Source organism: Macrosteles quadrilineatus, unplaced genomic scaffold (genome assembly GCF_028750875.1).
Source record: "Macrosteles quadrilineatus isolate MER2022 unplaced genomic scaffold, UCM_ALF_1.0 Scaffold_1__1_contigs__length_201487025, whole genome shotgun sequence".
NCBI lineage: Eukaryota > Metazoa > Arthropoda > Insecta > Hemiptera > Cicadellidae > Macrosteles > Macrosteles quadrilineatus.
In genome coordinates, this window is record NW_026542594.1 from 43,911,769 (window position 1) to 43,931,107 (window position 19,339).

At 37.0% G+C, this 19,339-nt stretch overlaps 2 protein-coding genes across 4 annotated transcripts in view; one reads left to right on the top strand and one right to left on the bottom strand.

Moving 5' to 3' along the window:
* Positions 1 to 3,090, top strand: part of LOC128983113 (uncharacterized) — a 39,620-nt gene extending 36,530 nt beyond the window's left edge. For all 3 annotated transcript variants that reach the window (XM_054402278.1, XM_054402280.1, XM_054402279.1), the window contains one exon: positions 2,558 to 3,090. In XM_054402278.1, coding sequence (XP_054258253.1) covers positions 2,558 to 2,823 — 266 coding nt within the window. In that variant the 3' untranslated portion in view covers positions 2,824 to 3,090. The remainder of the gene's footprint in view (positions 1 to 2,557) is intronic.
* Positions 3,091 to 8,100: 5,010 nt separating this feature from the next.
* Positions 8,101 to 18,077, bottom strand: LOC128996461 (uncharacterized protein K02A2.6-like). The gene is made up of 4 exons (XM_054421809.1): positions 17,928 to 18,077; positions 16,928 to 17,057; positions 10,634 to 10,912; positions 8,101 to 9,569 (listed from the first exon to the last, which is right to left on the bottom strand). The coding sequence occupies exons 1-4, from the start codon at positions 18,075 to 18,077 to the stop codon at positions 8,101 to 8,103; spliced, it is 2,028 nt and encodes a 675-aa protein (XP_054277784.1).
* Between the last annotated feature and the right edge of the window lie 1,262 nt (positions 18,078 to 19,339).

Genomic DNA, 19,339 nt, shown 5'->3' on the forward strand with positions numbered 1-19,339 from the left:
TAATCCCACACTGATTCACGGTATTTTCCCCGGTTATAAAAACTCAAGAACACTCGTTGCACTTGCGATTAATTAAACAGGTTAAGTAAGGCACAACGTTTCTAATCTCACTTGGTTTGGATGTACTAACGAAACTTGATCGGAAATGGTTGCGGTATTTGTAAACAACTTTTAATGTAAACATATCAGTGAAAGCTAGAAGTGAGAACTAATCCAAACAGCTGATCGTTATTTCATAAAATGTAATAGGAAACATTGGGAGAAAATTGGACAAAAATCAAACAAAATTGAGTTTTTGATGGTTCGTGTTTTTGTTTTCAAAGAAGCGAGGCCATGTTTTTATAGCCCAAGACACTCTCACCAATCCAGTAAATACAGAAAAATGATTAGAACCTTGATCGGTGCTCTATTTTTCTAGGAGTAGGCCGCGTAAAATGACAATTTGGCGTCACAGACGGAGTCACAGAATGGACAGACAAACAGATATACAGACAGAAATTGAGATAAGACTCGTTTCGGCTTTCTTAGGCTATGAAACGTAAAAATAACCAAAAACTGCATGATTCTAAGCAATGTACAGACAAAACTGTAATTTTATTTATATAGATCTTACCATGGAAAATGGGATTTTATAGATGGTTTTGCATCAGTTGACAAAGCTTTAGATTATTTTAACAATACATTAATTTTCCATCTTGACGTCACTTGTCCATTTAAAAGAAAACCAAACAAAAAAAATCAAACAAAACTGGGTTACTTGTGGTATTTTTGTATCACAAGAAAAAATATTTTTTTTCAAAGAAAATTAGAACAAGCAATGAGCAATTTAAACTTTTTTTTTCAAAAAATAAAAGAAAATATACAGAAATGTGATTAATGCAGCAAAAGCTTAGGGTATTAACAAAAAAATTACAATTCTGAAAATATCTCAAAAACGACGTGGAATATTATAAATAACACGAAAAACAACATAACAAATCTAAGCCAATCACACTCAAAGTCAATAGGAACCTGACAAGCATCCCAGAGGCTGTAGAAAATGAATTTAATTCATTCTTCCTGTCTGTTGGGAATTATTTATTTTTTCAAGCTCTTTAGGGAGGTCCAGAGAGAAATTAGGAAATTTTATTTTTTGAGGGTCAAAAATTAGAAAAACCAATTTTTACTCCATAAAACCCCACATAAACCCCATTCCCATGGTCGGATCATGCTGGTTCGCGAACTCATTCAAGTTTATGCCGCCTTACACCTTCAAACCAAATTTCATCAAAATCCGACAAAAATTACTCAAGTTATCGTGTTTACGGATACACACACACACATATATATATAAATTTTAACGAATGGTGTTTTTGGCTTCTGGGACATCAAAATGAAAAAGTAAATCGGTCCCGGGCCTAAGTCTTACCGTGCCACCTACGGTAATAGCTACTTCCTTATAGGGAAATTCGCTAAAAGGTAAAAAGGACTCTCCGGAAAGTTATCGCCCAATATCAATCATTCCAGTAATATCAAATTTCAAAATTGTTTGAAATCGTGGTTTTAGATCAGCTAAATTATTTTTTTGAACATAACAATATTGAATAAGTGTTTTGCAATTTGGATTTAGAAAGGGCAAGTGTACATCAGACGCAATAGACAAGTTGATTAATGAGGTACTAATGGTCTTTGAGAGGATGTCACTTGCTCAGGCTACTTTCTACGACCTGAGTAATGCTTTTGATTGCGTGGACCATGATGACCTAATAATGAAATTAAGTTATTACGGTATCGCGGAACTCCACTTTCTTTTTTCAAATCATACTTAAACAATAGAACACAAAAAGTCAATATTGATGGAGAATGGTCCCAAGAATTAAAAATAAAATATGGCATGCCTCAGGGGTCTGTTATAGGTCCTCTGTTATTTTTAATTTGTATTAACGACCTCCCAGAATGTATAACTAGTAAAACTTATTTGTATGCAGATGACACAACTTTTTAAAATATTAATCCCGATCTTAAACAACTTCAAGAGTTAGCTCAAAACTCGATTAATGAAGCCTCTATCTGGTTTTAATCTAATGGCTTCCTCTTAAATAAAGATAAAACTAAAAAAAATAGTTTTTGTCCTTAGACTGCGCAAATAAAATATGTTAGATGGCTATGTAGACAATGTTAAATTTCTTGGTATTTATCTGGATAAGACTCTTTCTTGGAGACCTTTGTAGGTTGTGTGGCTTCAATGTGTGAAGTTTAGATGTTTCTACTCCCTGTATGAATGTGATACATATTGGTGTCTTTTCTGCCTGTAAGTAGATTGTATGGTTTTTATATGTGATGTATGAGTTTTTATTCTACCTGTAGGAATGTGAGAAGAATCAGAATCAGAATGTGTTTAGGTGTGTGTCCTTTATTTAAAAAAATCCCTGTCTTTTCCTGACGTTGTGTCCGTTGGGATCCCTGGATATGGACAGAGATAGTGTACATATACAGGCTTTCAATATAATGGAAAATGTAAATAGTGTAAAATTGTCATCTAAAAATAATTTAACACTATTGAATTTTGTTTCATTAGTCAGTAATCCACCTGGAAGATTTAGAAAATCGAATGAAGGAACATACTCAAATGCTCTGAAGAATTTCACAAAAGAATGGGAATTGATGATGATTAGAGTGGCAGAAAAGGAGCGTGAGCAAGACAGGCTGGAAAAGGAGAAAGAAAAAATGGAGCAACGGAGGTGGGAAGAAAGACTTATTGAAGCTCAATCTGAAGCCATGACTAAAGCCAACAGTGAATTTTTATCAGGTTTGAAAGGATTATTTGATGAGTTAAAAAATTAGTTCTTAGTTTGTTAAACATAACCTTAAGTAATAAATAAAACAATATTGTGTACATGTAAAAGAAGTCTCAAAGGTAATAGGAGTTATCAATTCATACATCAGACCTAAGTTTCCTGCACAGTTAATGATTGTAAAGAATTTAAAAAGTACATATATCCAAATTGTATTTAAAGTGGCCCACACACTACATGTGCATTGCACGCCGTCACAGAAAACGTACTACTATAACCCAGAATGCCAACCGCATGGTAAAAAGCATTAAGCATTTTCAGAGAGCTTTGCCTGTCAATCCGTAGGCAGCGCCACCAGCGTTGCCATGCATAGCAACGGTGGTGGTGCTGCCTACGGATTGACAGGCAAAGCTCTCTCAAAACACTTAATGCATTTTACCATGCGGTTGGCATTCTGGGTTATAGTAGTACGTTTTCTGTGACGCCGTGCAAGCACGTCGTGCCAAAAACAGACAAAACGTGCAAGTGTGCAATGGCACGGTGTAAATCAAAACGAGTTTGATTTCTGGCGTGCCGTGCCAAAGCACGCCGTTCTGACGTGCTAGTGTATAGGCAGTCCCGTGCCACGTGCTAGTACAACCACTTTTGACAGGGTTTGTCCATATAGTCCTTTTTTATTAGTGAATCGACGGCATTTTGTTTTTGGCACGACCATTGAGATTATAACACAATGGATCGCGCGCCGTATGCGATAAGTAAGCCGAGACGCAGTCATTGATCTCTATATAATATACAATAGTAATAGAGCATCATCCTCCACCACAGTATTGTGAACCAAGTGCCCTGACGGCGTATATCTGTACGGCAGCGAGGTGCAAGGTCTGTACTAACCTAAGGCGGCTTAGTGCTGTCTAGTTTCTATTTTTAATGATTAATTAATTATATCCTTAAAACATGCAATGCATTTGTGTGATCTGCATTTAATTTGTACGAACTGACGATGTAATTTAGCACATTGCAGGCTACACTAAAGATCAAGTGTGTGGGCAACAACGTATAATAAAAAAAATGGCACGGTGTGCAATGCACGTATAGTGTGTAGGCCGCTAACATAGAGCCTTAGACGCACAAACAATTTATTTTTTCTTTGTTTTTATTTTGATGTCACCAGAGTCCAAAAACACCATGAGCTCAAATTTATATTCTAAAAAAATTGTCTGTTTTGATTACATTTTGAAAAAAAAAAACATGATTAGTTGTTAAACGAGTTTGTGTTCTTAAGGTAACTTGGTAACCTGTTGCTCGGAATCAAGCAATATTAAATAGGCACTTTTAAAAATATTAAGATCTAGTTGGATAATATTTTTATTTGCAATTATGGTTTTTAGTGCTTTATTTACATGGATATCCCACAGATTTATTTGACTTATTTCATTAAGAGAATTATAATTTAAAATATATACAAAATTAATGATAGCTTTTTACCAAAGCAGACGATTTTGGTGTCATTTTAAAAAGCTTAATTTTAAGCCGACCCCATTGCCTTTATAAAAACACAAATTAAATATTAAATAGAATCATGGTTTTTTTCTCTGCAACTATCTCAAAGAAAATTCATTCTTGTTCCTTGTTTGTACGAATCAATGTTGTGATCTTCATTGTTCATCAAATTCAAATGTCTCATATAGTTACAAAGTTAAGTTGTAAAATGGTGGAAAGCTCCATTTCTTCTTATCTATGGCCTACTATGACTTCTATAAGTTATCATAATTTGTTAATATTTCTTCCAATTGAGTGCTTATACAGTCAGTTAACATTTTAGTGAAGTAAATTAAAGGTTCTGTTCACAAAAAAACTCTTCCAAATTAATTAAGTATGTATAGATGTGTACATTTTGTACTTGTATTTCAACTGTACATTGTTGTAAATATAGTGCATAAACAAATAAACTGATACAAGTTAATATAATTATCAAGCCTTCTTTATTAATCCTTCTTCAATTTAGGATAATGCAATTATGTTAATAATATATTGTAAGATACTGGCCCTGAAAAAATTCTGGAATTTTAAATCTTTTCAGAAAGACAGATCTAAAAATTATCCTAAGTAATATGTACATTTTTACTTTTGTTTGAACTGTACAGTGTTGTGAATTTAGTGTATAATCTTGGAATAAACTGCTACATGGTAATAAAAAATTAAGTCTACCTTATTAATGCTACTTGACAATGAAATGTGTTTCTAAGGGCCCCCCCAAATCTAGTTTAACTCTGATTGTGGTTTAAAATTGTTTAAAAAGTTTAACCTCGGATTCACTTTCCCCAAAATAATTTCTCTGTTTGAACTAGGTTTAAGTTAACCCTCATGGGTGAGGATGGTTTAAGTGGCGATCTATGGGTTAAATCAGGAGATAAGAATAATACAGTAGACTCCCTCTTATCCGGACAATTTTTTTTTTACCGGACTACACTCAGTGGAAATTACATCTTTTTAACCAAACAACTTTCATCAGCACATTGGTCTAACCGGACTAGATCGGCAGGAAGTGGGCAGTACTGAAACGACTGTTCTCGTGGGAAAGATTTGATCAGGTGTCTAAATAAATACAATACTCTCCTAAATTTAAGTTGAAGAGTTTTTGGGTACATTGGTTTAACCGGAAAACCCGTTATCCGGACTGGCCTCAGTCCCGAGGAGTCCGGATAAGAGGGAGTCTACTGTAGCTTGGTTTTGATTGGCTCTTAGCTGACTTGTTACATTCGGCAATGGCAAATATCCTTGTTTGACGTTTGTTCAACATTACCTAAAATAAATTGAACTGGAAATAAATTAGGAAATAGCAAACCAGAACCTATGTAGATAATTCATGCCATAGTTAGGAAGTTAGTCATAAATTAAATTCTCTCTAGTTAGAAGTTATTAGTTAGTCCTGTAAAAAGTAACTGATAGAAGTTATTAGTTAGTTACTCAAATAGTAACTGATAGAAGTTATTAGTTAGTTAAAAACTAACTGATAGAAAATAAAATTAGTTTTTGGAGACGTTTGCTGTTTGTTGGACAGTTGTTTTAAAGGATTTCATATGAAATGAAATAATGCCACATCTTGGTAACTAATTGTGTTATTAATAATTAAACATAGTCACATTGCCTTAATAACTTATTAAAACTATTACTTAACTATCACTAACAACTAAGAAAGCTTAAATCATGTACACTCAACTGGGGCACGTTCCAGGAAAAACAAGTCAATGTTTTTAAACCACATAGTGTCTCTTTCTGGGTAGGAAGGGTAGTTAGGATGTAAACATACCAATAAAAAATAAATCACTGTCACCAGCCAGGCTCAGGCCCACTCAATGTCATAGACCCTCCCCTCTTACCCAGTTTGCAATTCAATGCTTCAATTATTGCAGACAAAGAGGCGGTTTGGGAGCTCGGTATTAGTGCTAGTCTGCGATTAAGAACCGGATATTTCTGGTATTTAAGCTGTCGCCTAGAAAACGGGTTTGGGAGCTCGGGATCAGTTAGGCGCGCGCCTAACTTGGCAGGGATAATCTTGCGCCTAAATATTGTTGGTTTGGGAGTCAAGTAGACTTAGGCACAAGCCTAAGAGATAGACTCTGTGGGTTTGGGAGACCAATTTCGGGACTAAGAGATATATTTTCGTCATAAAAATTAGTGAGTTTAGTCCCCAACTTTAGTCCTGCCAGGGGGCAGGTCTAAGTCAACATCATGCCGGTATTACCTCATTAGCAAGTTAATTGTTTACATATTAACTAAAAGAATGTTGTATTGGAATTTGTTATTAAATTCCGAACAATTTCATTACTCTCAAAGTATATTTGATAAATTTTTTTTTAGGTTTCTGTTGTTCAAAATAAAACAAAAATCTTGCAGGAAGCTAAATTTGTTGAAATATTATGTGGTTTTTTTTTACTGTTAACTGCAATAAAAATATGGACCATAAATAGAATTTCTTTCAACTGAGAGTTTGGTTATAAGCATCCGTACCTTAATTATAAATATTTTATTAGCTAGGAAAAAATTAGCAACCGCATACATACCTACGAAAGAGTGAAGAGATAGTAAACAAAACATAAAAAATACTGCAAATAGCTCACAGTCATAATCGTTTTCTTTTAATTGCGTTGTGATTGAGCTCAGTTCCGTGTCATTGACCAAGTGCTAGTTACATCAAAATTGAGTACCTAGATTATTTGGAGTATAAGAAAACAAATACAGTATATCAATAACCCGCCACAGAAAACCTGCAGACTAAGCGAATTTACAATAACCAAATAGGGCTTTAAATTAAATTTATTTAAATAGCTTTAGGTTTAACAAGTACCTAAAACTACCTACGTGTAGGTATGCTGCTACAGGGAGGGTAATAAAGTGTGTTTTTACCAAAATATTAACAGCTTTGTATAAAATAAATAAATTTGCCAAGTTTCATCAAAATATATCCCATGGTGGAATGGCCTCTGGATCGTCTGAATTAACTATATAGTGGTTTAAATTACCTTGTTACTGTCAAAACGATCCTTTGTAGTTAGTAAGACTACAGCTGTTTCATGCTTCGAATGGAGCACATCATCAGGTCAGAAGAATGTCAAGTAGTCTTCATATTCCTCGCAGTGGAGTTCGTCAAAAGTTTAATAATATTCCTGAACCATGTAGAAAATGAACACCTTTGGTCTGATTCCAACCGACACCTCAATAAAATAATCCGCTATAGCAGATATGTAGATGACACCCTCATACTTTTCAATGGCAACGAGAGACAAATCAGCTTACTCCAAGCATACTTGAATAGATTCCACAAAAACCTACAGTTTACCCTTGAAATTGAAGAAAATAAATCCATTAATTTCCTAGACGTCACCATTACCAGATACAACAGCCAATTGCAATTTAAAATCTACAGAAAACCAACCACCACAGATCAGACGATTCATTCATTATCACATCATCCACATAACCATAAAACAGCTGCATACAATAGTTTTGTCCACCGCTTACTCTCCATCCCAATGAGTGGAACAGATTACAACGACAAAGTAAATACGTTAAAACATATAGCAGTCGCCAATGGCTATAATAGTTCCCTGATCGACAAACTGATAAAAAAAATTCAATAGAATTGATAATAAGCCACAAGATAAGAGTAAAATATACGTAAGTGCGAACTACGGTTTTAGTAAATTGAAACATAATTAACACAACTGAATTTATTGAACTCACAAATCAGACTAAACTAAAAAGTAAACAAAACATAATAATATAAATAGTCATCTGACAGATGTTATAAATAAAACATATGGACTTATTTCTTGATACATAACACTCCTCCCCCCGTTAGGTAGTCCTTCAGATATGCCGGTGGTTGACGGATACGAACAGGTCGAGGACTCATGCTCATTGAAGTGTTTTGGGAGTTTGATCTAGAGACACGTGACCGAACAGGTTGTGGACTCGTGCTCATGCTAGTGGAGTCTTGAATTAAACCAGAAACGTTGAAACCAGCATCTTCTTGATGAGGGTTAATTGAACCTTCTATACCACTAAAGGAATTGCGAGATTGTTGCATCACTGATGGTCGCATTGGTTGTACGTCTGGTGTTCTCATCATAATAGGATTGCAAACCATTGATGGTGTTTGCACTGGAGTGATATGATGTGCTTCTGGTGTTCTCATTTGAATAGGATTCTGGAGTAGTGGGTGGAATGGTGGGTTTACTGGAGATTCAGGATTATCCAAGTGTGAGTTAGTAGATGCTTTTGATGTTTCTGAGCGAGGTCTCAATTGGTCAATATGACGTCGTATTTCAATGCCTTCTTTTGTTATCAAATGGTAGCTCAGCGGCCCGGTTATTCTAGTGACTTTAGCAGGAATCCACTTTGGTCCTCGCTGATTATAGTTTCTTGCAAATACGGAGTCATTTTCTTTAAATTTCCTCTGAGGTGACTGTTGGTAATCGTGAAGCGCTTTATCCAAGATTTTCTCTTCTTTGTCACTTGAAGAATAATCTGGGTGAACTCTGTCTAAGATGGTTCTAATACGCCTTCCGAACAGCAGTTCACTCGGTGACATATTAGTAGAACGATTTGGCGTTATATGAGATGATATTAGGAACTGAGCCAATCTTTTTTGCCAATCTCCTTGAAGTATTCGTCGCAAAGAATTTTTTGTCGTTTGGACCATCCTTTCTGCCTGACCATTCGATGACGGATGGTATGGTGCAACCACGACGTGGCGGATGCCATTGCTTTCATTAAACGATCGAAATTCTTGTGAAGTGAAAGCCGACCCGTTATCAGATACTATTGTGTCTGGAACACCATGTGTTGCGAAAAGGCTTCTGAGGACCTTTATAGTTGATCTTGAATCTGTAGAAGGCACCAAAACTACTTCTAACCATTTGCTGAAAGAATCGACAACAATCAAAAACAACTTGTTTTGGAAGGGCCCAGCGAAATCTATGTGGAGACGAGACCAGGGTTGTTTCGTTTTCTCCCAGGGAAGAACTGTTGCTCTTGGAGGGTTGTGACGACTTTGTTGACATGCTTGACAAGAATTCACTATGTTTTCTATGTCTTGATCAAGTTTTGGCCACCAGAAATAGCTTCGAGCCAACGCCTTTGTTCGAACAATGCCCTCATGTCCCATGTGTAGAAGCTTCAGAGCTTGTTGCCTGAGAGTGGATGGAATGATCACCCTAGTTCCCCAAAGTAAACATTGTTTGTATTGAGAAATTGAATTTTTACGAGAAATGAAAGGCGTAAAGTTGAGATCTGAGTTATGAGTTGGCCAACCACGTTGAGTCCATAATAGTACTTTAGATAGAAGTGGATCCTTTTCTGTTTCTTTTGCTATTATATTAGCGGTAATTGGTTTAACCTCATCGGATTCAATGTATAGCACGTCATTCAAGATCCTTCATTTATCTCTTGATCAACAACATTGGAGGAACATGGAAGACGACTCAAACCATCAGCATTCGGAATAGAAATCCCCGGTTTGTATACAAGATCAAAGTCATATCCATTTAAAAGGATACTCCAGCGAATCATTTGAGGTGACAGTGTGTTTGGTGTTTGTTTATCCACAGTGAAAAGACCCAGAAGTGGCTTATGATCTGTTCTAATTTCAAAATGCCTCCCATATAAGTAATTGTGGAATTTTTTAACCCCTCCAATAATGGAAAGTGCTTCCCTATCTACTTGAGCATATCTTCGTTCTGACTGACTCATTGTCCTGGAATAAAACGCAATTGGAACTTCCTTTTCCCCTCGAACCTGACTAAGCACACAACCAATACCATAAGGAGATGCATCACAAGTTAGTATAAGATGGCTGGAGGGATTGTAATGAGCCAGTATACTATCGGAAGAAAGGAGCTTCTTTGAAGCATTGAAAGCAATTTTATGTTTTTCCTCCCACCGCCATTTAACATTTTTGTCCAATAAGCGATGTAAAGGTTCTGCAACATTGGCTTTGTTGGGTAAAAAACAGTGATAGAAATTAAGTAAACCTAAAAATGCCTGCAGTTGTTCCTTGTTAGTCGGCTCAGGAGCATCTTGAATGGATTTGACTTTGTCCGGGTTAGGACGAATTCCGTCAGAGCTCACAACAAATCCCAAGAAGTCAACTGATGTAGATAACAAAGAACACTTTTCGCTTTGGAGTGTAATCCCTGCATCTCTAAAACGAGTGAATACTTGTCTTAATGTGGTAATCAATTCGTGTATTGATCCTGCTTTAACCAAAATATCATCAAAGTAAGGGATTACATTGTCCAAGCCCGAAAGCAAACCCTCAATAAAATGTTGAAATATAGATGGAGCTGAGCTAATACCGAATTGTAGTCTTTTTGGTTTAAAAGCACCCTTGTGTGTAATTAGTGTCTGAGCTAGTGCCGACTTCTCGTCAATAACCAGTTGTTGATAAGCTTGGGCTAAATCTAACTTAGCAAAATATTTCCCTTGGTTGAAGTTTGCTAAGAGCTGAGAGATTGGTGGAATAGGGTACAGATGATCTTGGATAGCTTTGTTTAACGTTGCCTTATAATCACCGCAAATTCGTATTTTACCATTGCTTTTACGGAAACAACAATTGGTGTGGCCCAATCCGATACCTGAACAGGTTCTAACATTAACTACATTAACATTAACATTAACATTGGTTCCTGATTAACTAACTTATTCAGCTCTTCTTCTACTGGGGCCTGCAATGCATAAGGTAAAGGGCGCGCTCTTAAGTGAATTGGGTTATAATTCTGGTAAATTTTCAGTTCGATTGGAGGTCCTTTAATTATAGCACCCTAAAGAATTTGAAAATACATCGGAAAATTCACTTTTCAGATGTTGAACATCCAGCTGAGCTTTACTAAGAACTTCAGATTCATGACAGTTGATTGAAAGTACTCTGTTTACTTCAATGTTAAGACTTTTTAGCCAATTACGCCCCAATAAACTATTTCTATTACCTTCAGTTATGACTAACGGAAGGAAACCATTGAACTTACCGTATTTCACATAAACATTAGTCTGACCTAAAACACTTACAGGTTTACCACTATAATCCTTGAGTTTCCAAGGAGAAGGTTGCAGTTTACAGTTTTTATGAGAAATTGTATTCCATAGTTCTCCTCCTATGATAGAAACACCTGTACCAGTATCAACTTCCATTAGAACTTTGTGATTATTTATGTTGACAGTTGTATACAGTTCCGGTACTTTAGTGCAGTTAACTTCCTGGACGTATTGAGTTGTTTCGTTATTTGATTGAGGTGGAAACGTTTCTTCTTGTTCATAATTGGTTTCCACTGACAAAACTTCATGAGCCCGCTGTCCCTTTGATCCGTGTTTTTGGCTAAAATATTCTTTGGGGCGTGGTTTCCCTCCTTTACAAACTCGTGCTAGATGCCCAATTTTCTTACAAATATTACAAGTAGTCTGAAGATGGGGACAATCCCTTCTAAAATGTCTTAGTCCACAACCAAGACAAACATTAGGTGTAACAGAGTGAGCTGGATTGTTGTTAAATGCAACAAATTTCCTGTTTGAATGGTCAATTTTATGTGCATTAGCAAAACTTGAGCTACTGAAAGAAAGTTCCTTACTTTGAGTTTGAAATAATTCATTTGACTTAGCTGCAATAACAACATCCTGAAGTTTAATAGTTAGGTTCTTTCAAAATTTTATTCCTTAACTCATCACTTCTAGATCCAATCAAAATTTGCATAATTAATTCCCTATCCAAGTCTTTGAATTCACAGTTCACAGCTAATGTTCTTAGTCGAGAATAGAAAGAGTTAAACGACTCTGATTCTGCTTGATGACACTTCCTAAAATTAAATATTTCAAAAAGGACATTTTTGGTAGGAGCGAAATAGTCAGTTAATAGTTTTATAACATTTTTGTACGTTATTTCATTAGGTTGTGGTAAACTGTCAAAAATGTAAGCCACTTCCTCACCAGCTAGATTAAGTACTAGTGCAGTTTTCCTTACATCAATGGTAATGTCTGCAGCTAAAGCATACCTCTCAAATTGCTTAATCCATGTACCCCAACGCTGTGCGACACTTGCAGGATTTGTATGGGGGTCAAAACGATCAGGCTTATTCAGGGTGTATACCAACCGGGAGAACCGGGAAATAACCTTGAATTTGAAGGGACCTGGAAAAAACCGGGAAAAAGCCGGGATTTTTGGACCGATTCCGGGATTTTTATTTTAGCCCCGGTAGAAGCTTGTTGTCGTAAAATGCGTCTTGCCGCGATTGCGGGCGACGACGATGACGTTTTCGTGACCGCGGGAGACGACGATGACGTTTCAGTGATCGCAGGCTACGACAATGACATCTACACGTCCGCGGGAAATGTACATGATCTGCCGCGATTGCGGACGACAACGATGATGTTTACATGGCTGCGGTAAATATTCATGATTTTACCACGATCGCGTACTTCGACGATTACGTTTCCCTAACCGCTGGAGTCAATGATGATGTCTACACGGCCGTGGAAGATTTTCATGATTTGCCGTGACCGCGGAAGATGACGATGATGATTTCTACACGGCCGCGGGAAATGCTCATGATTTTGCCGTGATTGCGACCTACGACGATGACGTTTCCGTGACCGCGGGAGACGACAATGACGTTTCCGTGACCGCGGGAGACGACGATGACGTTTCCGTGACCGTGGGAGACGACGATGACGTTTACGTGACCGCGGGATCAACGATGATGTATACACTGCCACGGGAAATATTCATGATTTTGCCGAGATCGCGGACGAAGACGATGACGTTTCCGTGACCGCGGAAGACGACGATGATTATGTCTACACGGCCGCAGATGTTTATGATTTCCCGAGATCGCGGACGACGGCGATGACGTTTCCATATCTGCGAGAGGCAATGATGATGTCTACACGGCCGCGGAAGATTTTCGTGATTTGCCGTGACCGTGAAAGACGACGATGATGATTTCTACACGGCCGCGTGATATGCTCATGATTTTGCCGTGATTGCGGCCGACGACGATGACGTTTCCGTGACCGCGGGAAACGACGATGACGTTTCCGTGACCGCGAGATCAACGATGATGTTTACACTGCCACGGGAAATATTAATTATTTTGCCGAGATCGTGGACGACGATGATGACGTTTCCGTGACAGCGGGAGATGACGATGATGTAGAGACGGCCGCGGGAAATATTCATGATTTTACCGAGACCGCGGACGATGACGATGATGTTTCCGTGACTGCGGGAAGCAATGATGATGTCTACACGGCCGCGGAAGATATTCGTGATTTGCCGTGACCGCGAAAGACGACAATGATTATTTCTACACGGCCGCAGATGTTCATGATTTAGCCGCGATCGCGGACGACGACGATGACGTTTCCGTGACCGCGGGATCAACGATGGTGTTTACACTGCCGCGGGAAATATTCATGATTTTGCCGAGATCGCGCACGACAACGATGACGTTCCTGTGACCGCGGGAGTCAATGATGGTGTCTCCACGGCCTCGGAACATTTTCGTTATTTTGCCGTGATCGCGGTCGATGACGATGACGTTTACGTGACCGTGGGAGTCAATGATGATGTCCACATGGCCGCGGAAGATTTTCGTGATTTTGCCGCGATCGTGGATGACGATGATTACGTTTCCGTGATCGCGAGAGACGGCGATAATGTATACATACCGCGGGAGATGTCCAGGACTTTTCTACGATAACGTAAGACTGATGACGTTTACGTCACCGTGGGAAGCGACCACACGACCGCAGGAAATATTCAGGATTTTGCCGCCGTTGATAATGTGTTTATAAAAAATGAAGATAATATTCATGATTTTGCTGCTATCGAGAGAGACGATGTTTCCGTGGACTTAAGTAATGATGATAATGAAAATTATTACTATAATAAGGATTATTACTTTTTCAACACTAGCTCACTGGACTTTGAAACAAATTTGATGCAAGTTTATATTGTATACTTAAGCTGCAAGTCTTAAATTGATTAAAGTTTAAGTGGAACCAAACAAATACTGTACGCGGGAACCTGGAAAAACTTCGAAAAACCAGGAAAAACCTGGAAAAACCCTGGAATTTCACTTTAATAAAATAGTATACACCCTGTTATTGAGATCCATTATCCAATTATCCTCGTCGCCAGTTTAGTAAATTGAAACATAATTAACACAACTGAATTTATTGAACCCACAAATCAGACTAAACTAAAAAGTAAACAAAACATAATAATATAAACAGTCATCTGACAGATGTTATAAATAAAACATATGGACTTATTTCTTGATACATAACAACGGTGTCATACTGAACCACACCTTGACTAAAGAATTGGCTAAGAATGATGTGGTCGTATCTTTCAAAACTAACAATAAACTGTCTACCATCGTCAAAGAACGACAACCGTCTAGAACTAATACAATATACAAAACAGGAATTTACAAACTAAAATGTGACGATTGTCCCAATTTTTACATAGGCCAAACATCAAGATTTCATTAGGTTCTTGACATATGCCAAAGAAAAATTCCAAATTAGCGTATGCAAACCACTTAATTTCGTCCAACCATAATTACACAAATATTGACAATAATTTAGAAATAGTACAACTCTGCAATAAAGGACGATACATGGATACAGTTGTGGAGTTTGAAATCTACAAGGCGTCAAAAGAACAACCACAGAATATATTAAATGAACAATTATCATTCGAATCAAACATCATCTACAACACCACTATTCATATACACAATAAACAGAAAACAAAGGATATCACCCCTGGCACGAAATTTATTTAATTCACCCGAGTAATATCCGTGGGGATTATTCCGTTACCCCGAGCCGTCCTACGCAAATTTGTTTTAAGAAGCACCGCATCAACTCTGGTGATCGACCGAGTTTAATTCTCCCGACACGTTTACTTTGGTGATTACCAAGTATAACGACCGAATCACGTTTTAGTTAAGTTTCTAATTAATTAGGTTATTCGCATTCATCGTAGGTTATTCAAAATTCTAAATTTAACTTCACATATTTTTCGAGTGGCTATGATGAGCACTTGTTAAAGGTAAGCTTAACATTGTAAGTATTATTGTTGTATTTAATATTCTGAGCCAATAAACTCGAAACGATAATTAATTAACAAACACGTTAGAGCCCTGGACTATCTCATTGTAGGCTAAGCTATCTGGACAAATTTAAGGTGTGACAGAATTTCAGGTGAGACGACAATTACGTACTTTAAAATCTAATTTTGTCTCTCAACCCGAAATTTCGTCATAACAGCACATTAGCTATTCTAGATTATTCCCAAGCATTTGACTCTATTGATCATGGATTGTTATTGGCCAAAATGAAGTGCTATGGCTGCAGTGAAAAAGTTGTTTGTTGGTTTCGGTCCTATTTGGAGTCCCGACTGCAGGTTACCAAAATTGGGAGTGGGACATCAGATCCGCTTTGCAAATTGCGTGATGTTCCTCAAGGTAGTTGTTTAGGACCTGTGCTGTTCAATTTGTACACGTCTGACTTGTCCAGAAGTGTAGAATATTGCACAGCACACTTGTATGCTGATGACTGCCAACTACACTTGTCATACAAGCCAGACAAGACATCAGAAGCAATCCGGCTCATCAATGCTGATTTGCACAGCATTTTTCAATGGTCTGTCATGAATGGCCTTGGATTGAATGTTGACAAGTGTGTAGTCATGCATACTGGACCAAACATTATGGTTCAGGAATTGAGTAAATCTGCTATAGAAGTCACCCTTGATAGCATGAGATTGTCTGTTTGTGACACTGTCAACACGCTTGGTGTTGTACTTGACAAAGACCTCTCTTTTTCTAACCATGTCACATCTGGAGTTCAACGCGCAGTGGGTAGACTGAGAGGTCTTAGCAGATTTAAAACTCTACTGCTAGAACATGCCAAAATGCAACTCATGCGGTCCTTGGTCCTCCCAGCCTTTACATATTGCTTTCCTGCATATGGAAACTGTTTAGTTTTTATTAATTAGTTTTAAATAAAGGAGACATTTTTTAGTAACAGTAAAAGTTTCTATTCTCAAAAACATAACAACAACTTATTTGTAAACAGATGTAAGTTAAACCTGAAGAATCATATGTTATTTTAAAAGCATAGAATATTAAATATCTAAACATCTTCCCCTTTGACAAATTCAATTTTTCTTTTTCTGATGAAAAATGAGTTTCTTCTGAATTGTTTTCCATTTTTATATTGCACTACGTATGATCTTGGAGTTTCACCAACTTTTACTATGATAGCTGGCTCCCAGATCTTGGTCCGAACATCTTGTACATAAATGGGATCCTTTTCATTATATACTGTTTCTTGTTTTGTCGTCTTATCATAATATGATTTTTGATTGATTCTTTTTGTCTGCATTTGATCTGCTACATCTTGATGAATTATCTTTGGCTCTAATCTGTCATTTGGAAGAGGTAATTTTGATCTTAATACCCTCCCCATTAGTAACTGAGCTGGAGAATAATCAAGTCCTGCAACAACACTGTTTCTGTAGTTGAGTAGGCTCAAATTTAGATCTGATCCTGATTCTGAGGACGTTTTTATAAGTTTTTTAGCAATACCTACAGCTTTTTCTGCTAAGCCATTGGCTTGAGGATAGTTAGGACTTGTAGTTTGTATTTTAAAATTCCACTCCTTTGCAAACTCTCTTAGTTCGTAAGAATCAAAAGGCATGTTGTCAGCTATCATAATCTGTGGAATCCCAAATCTTCAAAATATTTGGACTAATGCATTCTTCACGGATGAACTGTTTTTACTATTCATTTTGACCACCTCTAACCATCTAGAGTAGAAGTCAACAAGTATCAAGTATATCTTCCCAGCACATTCAGCAATGTCTGCGGAAACTTTCAAGAAAGGAACATTAGGTATCTCGTGGCAAATGAGTGAATCTTTGATGTTTGATCTTCTATATTTCTGACAAATATTACATCTGTCAACAATGTTCTTAAAAACTGCTCTTACTCCGGGCCAGTAATAGAAATTTGAGACAATTGAATTCATTTTCCTTTCCTCAAGATGTGTCTCATGCAGTCGGTTGATAATTATGGGTCTCAGTTTCTTCGGAATTATTATACGGTTTTTGAAATACAGTAAGCCATCATTCAACTCAATGTCAGATCTGATATTAAAATAATGTGCCAGATCTCCACCACAAGGCAATGATGTAGGCCATCCATTTACATAATACTTCACAACTTGTCCCAAAACGTCATCACTTGCAGTTTCTTTTTTGAACTCTTCAAGTCGTTCATCTGAAAAATTTACAATTCCTGTTTCGGTTACACAGTGTACCATATCTAGCATGGTGAGGTCAACTGGCTCATTTGTTTTTACGCCACATCGTGACAAGAAATCAGCTATATACATGTACTTTCCAGCCAAGTACTGTATTTTGAAATTGTAGGGCAATAACTTTAGCCTAAGTCTTTTTAATCTATTATTCTGTATTTTATTGATAGGTTTTTGCATTAGTGACACAAGGGGCATATGATCAGATTGAATAGTGATGTCTTCATGTCCGTATACATAAGCGTGTAGTTTTGAACAGGAGAAATATACTGCTAGCAATTCCTTCTCAACTTGGGCATAACCGACCTCAGCTGAGTTAAGAGACCTAGACGCCATGTAAACAGGTTTGTTGTTTTGTAGCAAACAGCACCCAAGAGCATCTTGAGACGCATCACACTGTATGATTATAGGAGCTGTCATATCAAAGGGAGCAATAATCTGGTCACTAGAGATTAGTTTTTTAATATTATCGATAGCTCTTGAGTGTAGAACAGTCCACTGCCAATGAACATTCTTCTTTAGGAGCTCCCTAAGTGGCGAAGTTATTTGTGATAAGTTAGGGATGAAAGATCGAAGGAAGTTTACCATACCCAATAAACTTTGCAGTTCTTTCTTATTAGAAGGGTTCTTTAGAGCTTTTATAACTTCAACTTTCTCTGGATCGGGACGCATACCATTTTTGCTAAAAATAACACCTAAATATTTAATTTCAGGTAGACAGTATTGGAACTTGTTTATATTGAATTTAATATTCAGACTTCTGGCCCGCTCTAGGACTTTCTTGAGTATTTCATCATTTTCTTCTTTAGAGTTAGAAGCTATGCATAAATCATCAAATAGTGCGTGGAACAAGTGTAAAAATCTTTCACTTCCGGAGACCAGCACCATACTTTGGGAATCGACTAAATACATGTAAAAGAGTGAAAATCAGCCGGGAGGCAAGCTTTAAAATAATTAGGTCACGGGCAGTGACGTCATCAAAATGGCCGCTCAGCCAATAATAATAATATCGCATATCTCGGAAACCACGTAACCGATTTTGACGTATGACATCTTATTTGAAAGGTCTAATCATTATCTATAAAAAAGGTTATTACACCTTTAGCGGTTAAACCAACGGTTTCTTTGTATTTTAGAAAATATTAATTTTTTACTCCCCACAAAATGGGTTTTTGCATTTATCATTTGGAAAAATTTAAATAATCAAAATTTACTTTCCACCGTTGAATCCAGCTTTAAAAGATGAACAATTTAGTATTTTGAATCATCACTCTATGTATATTGGTTACTGAGATATTAAAAGTATGAGACACAGAACACTCTGTCCCCCATGTTATCCTTATGGGAAAAATAACATTCTATATCTCAGTTATTTTTTAACGTATCTTAATACAACTTGGTATGTGGTTTAACCTAGTTGAGCTACTTGATAATGACTATAAAATATTTATATTTTGCATTTACATGGCAGCAAACCTACATACTCATTTCCCATGTCATTCATATGGCGAATATTTATGCATGATTATTTATGAACATTGTACTGTACTTTCTCAGCTTTTCCTTACTTTACAGCTTTAGACCTTTTCGGGAGTTTTCAGGACTCAAATTGACAGAACACTTGTAGGAATTATGATACATTTATTATTCTCAGAACTGTTTACAAAAACTATTGACAAATG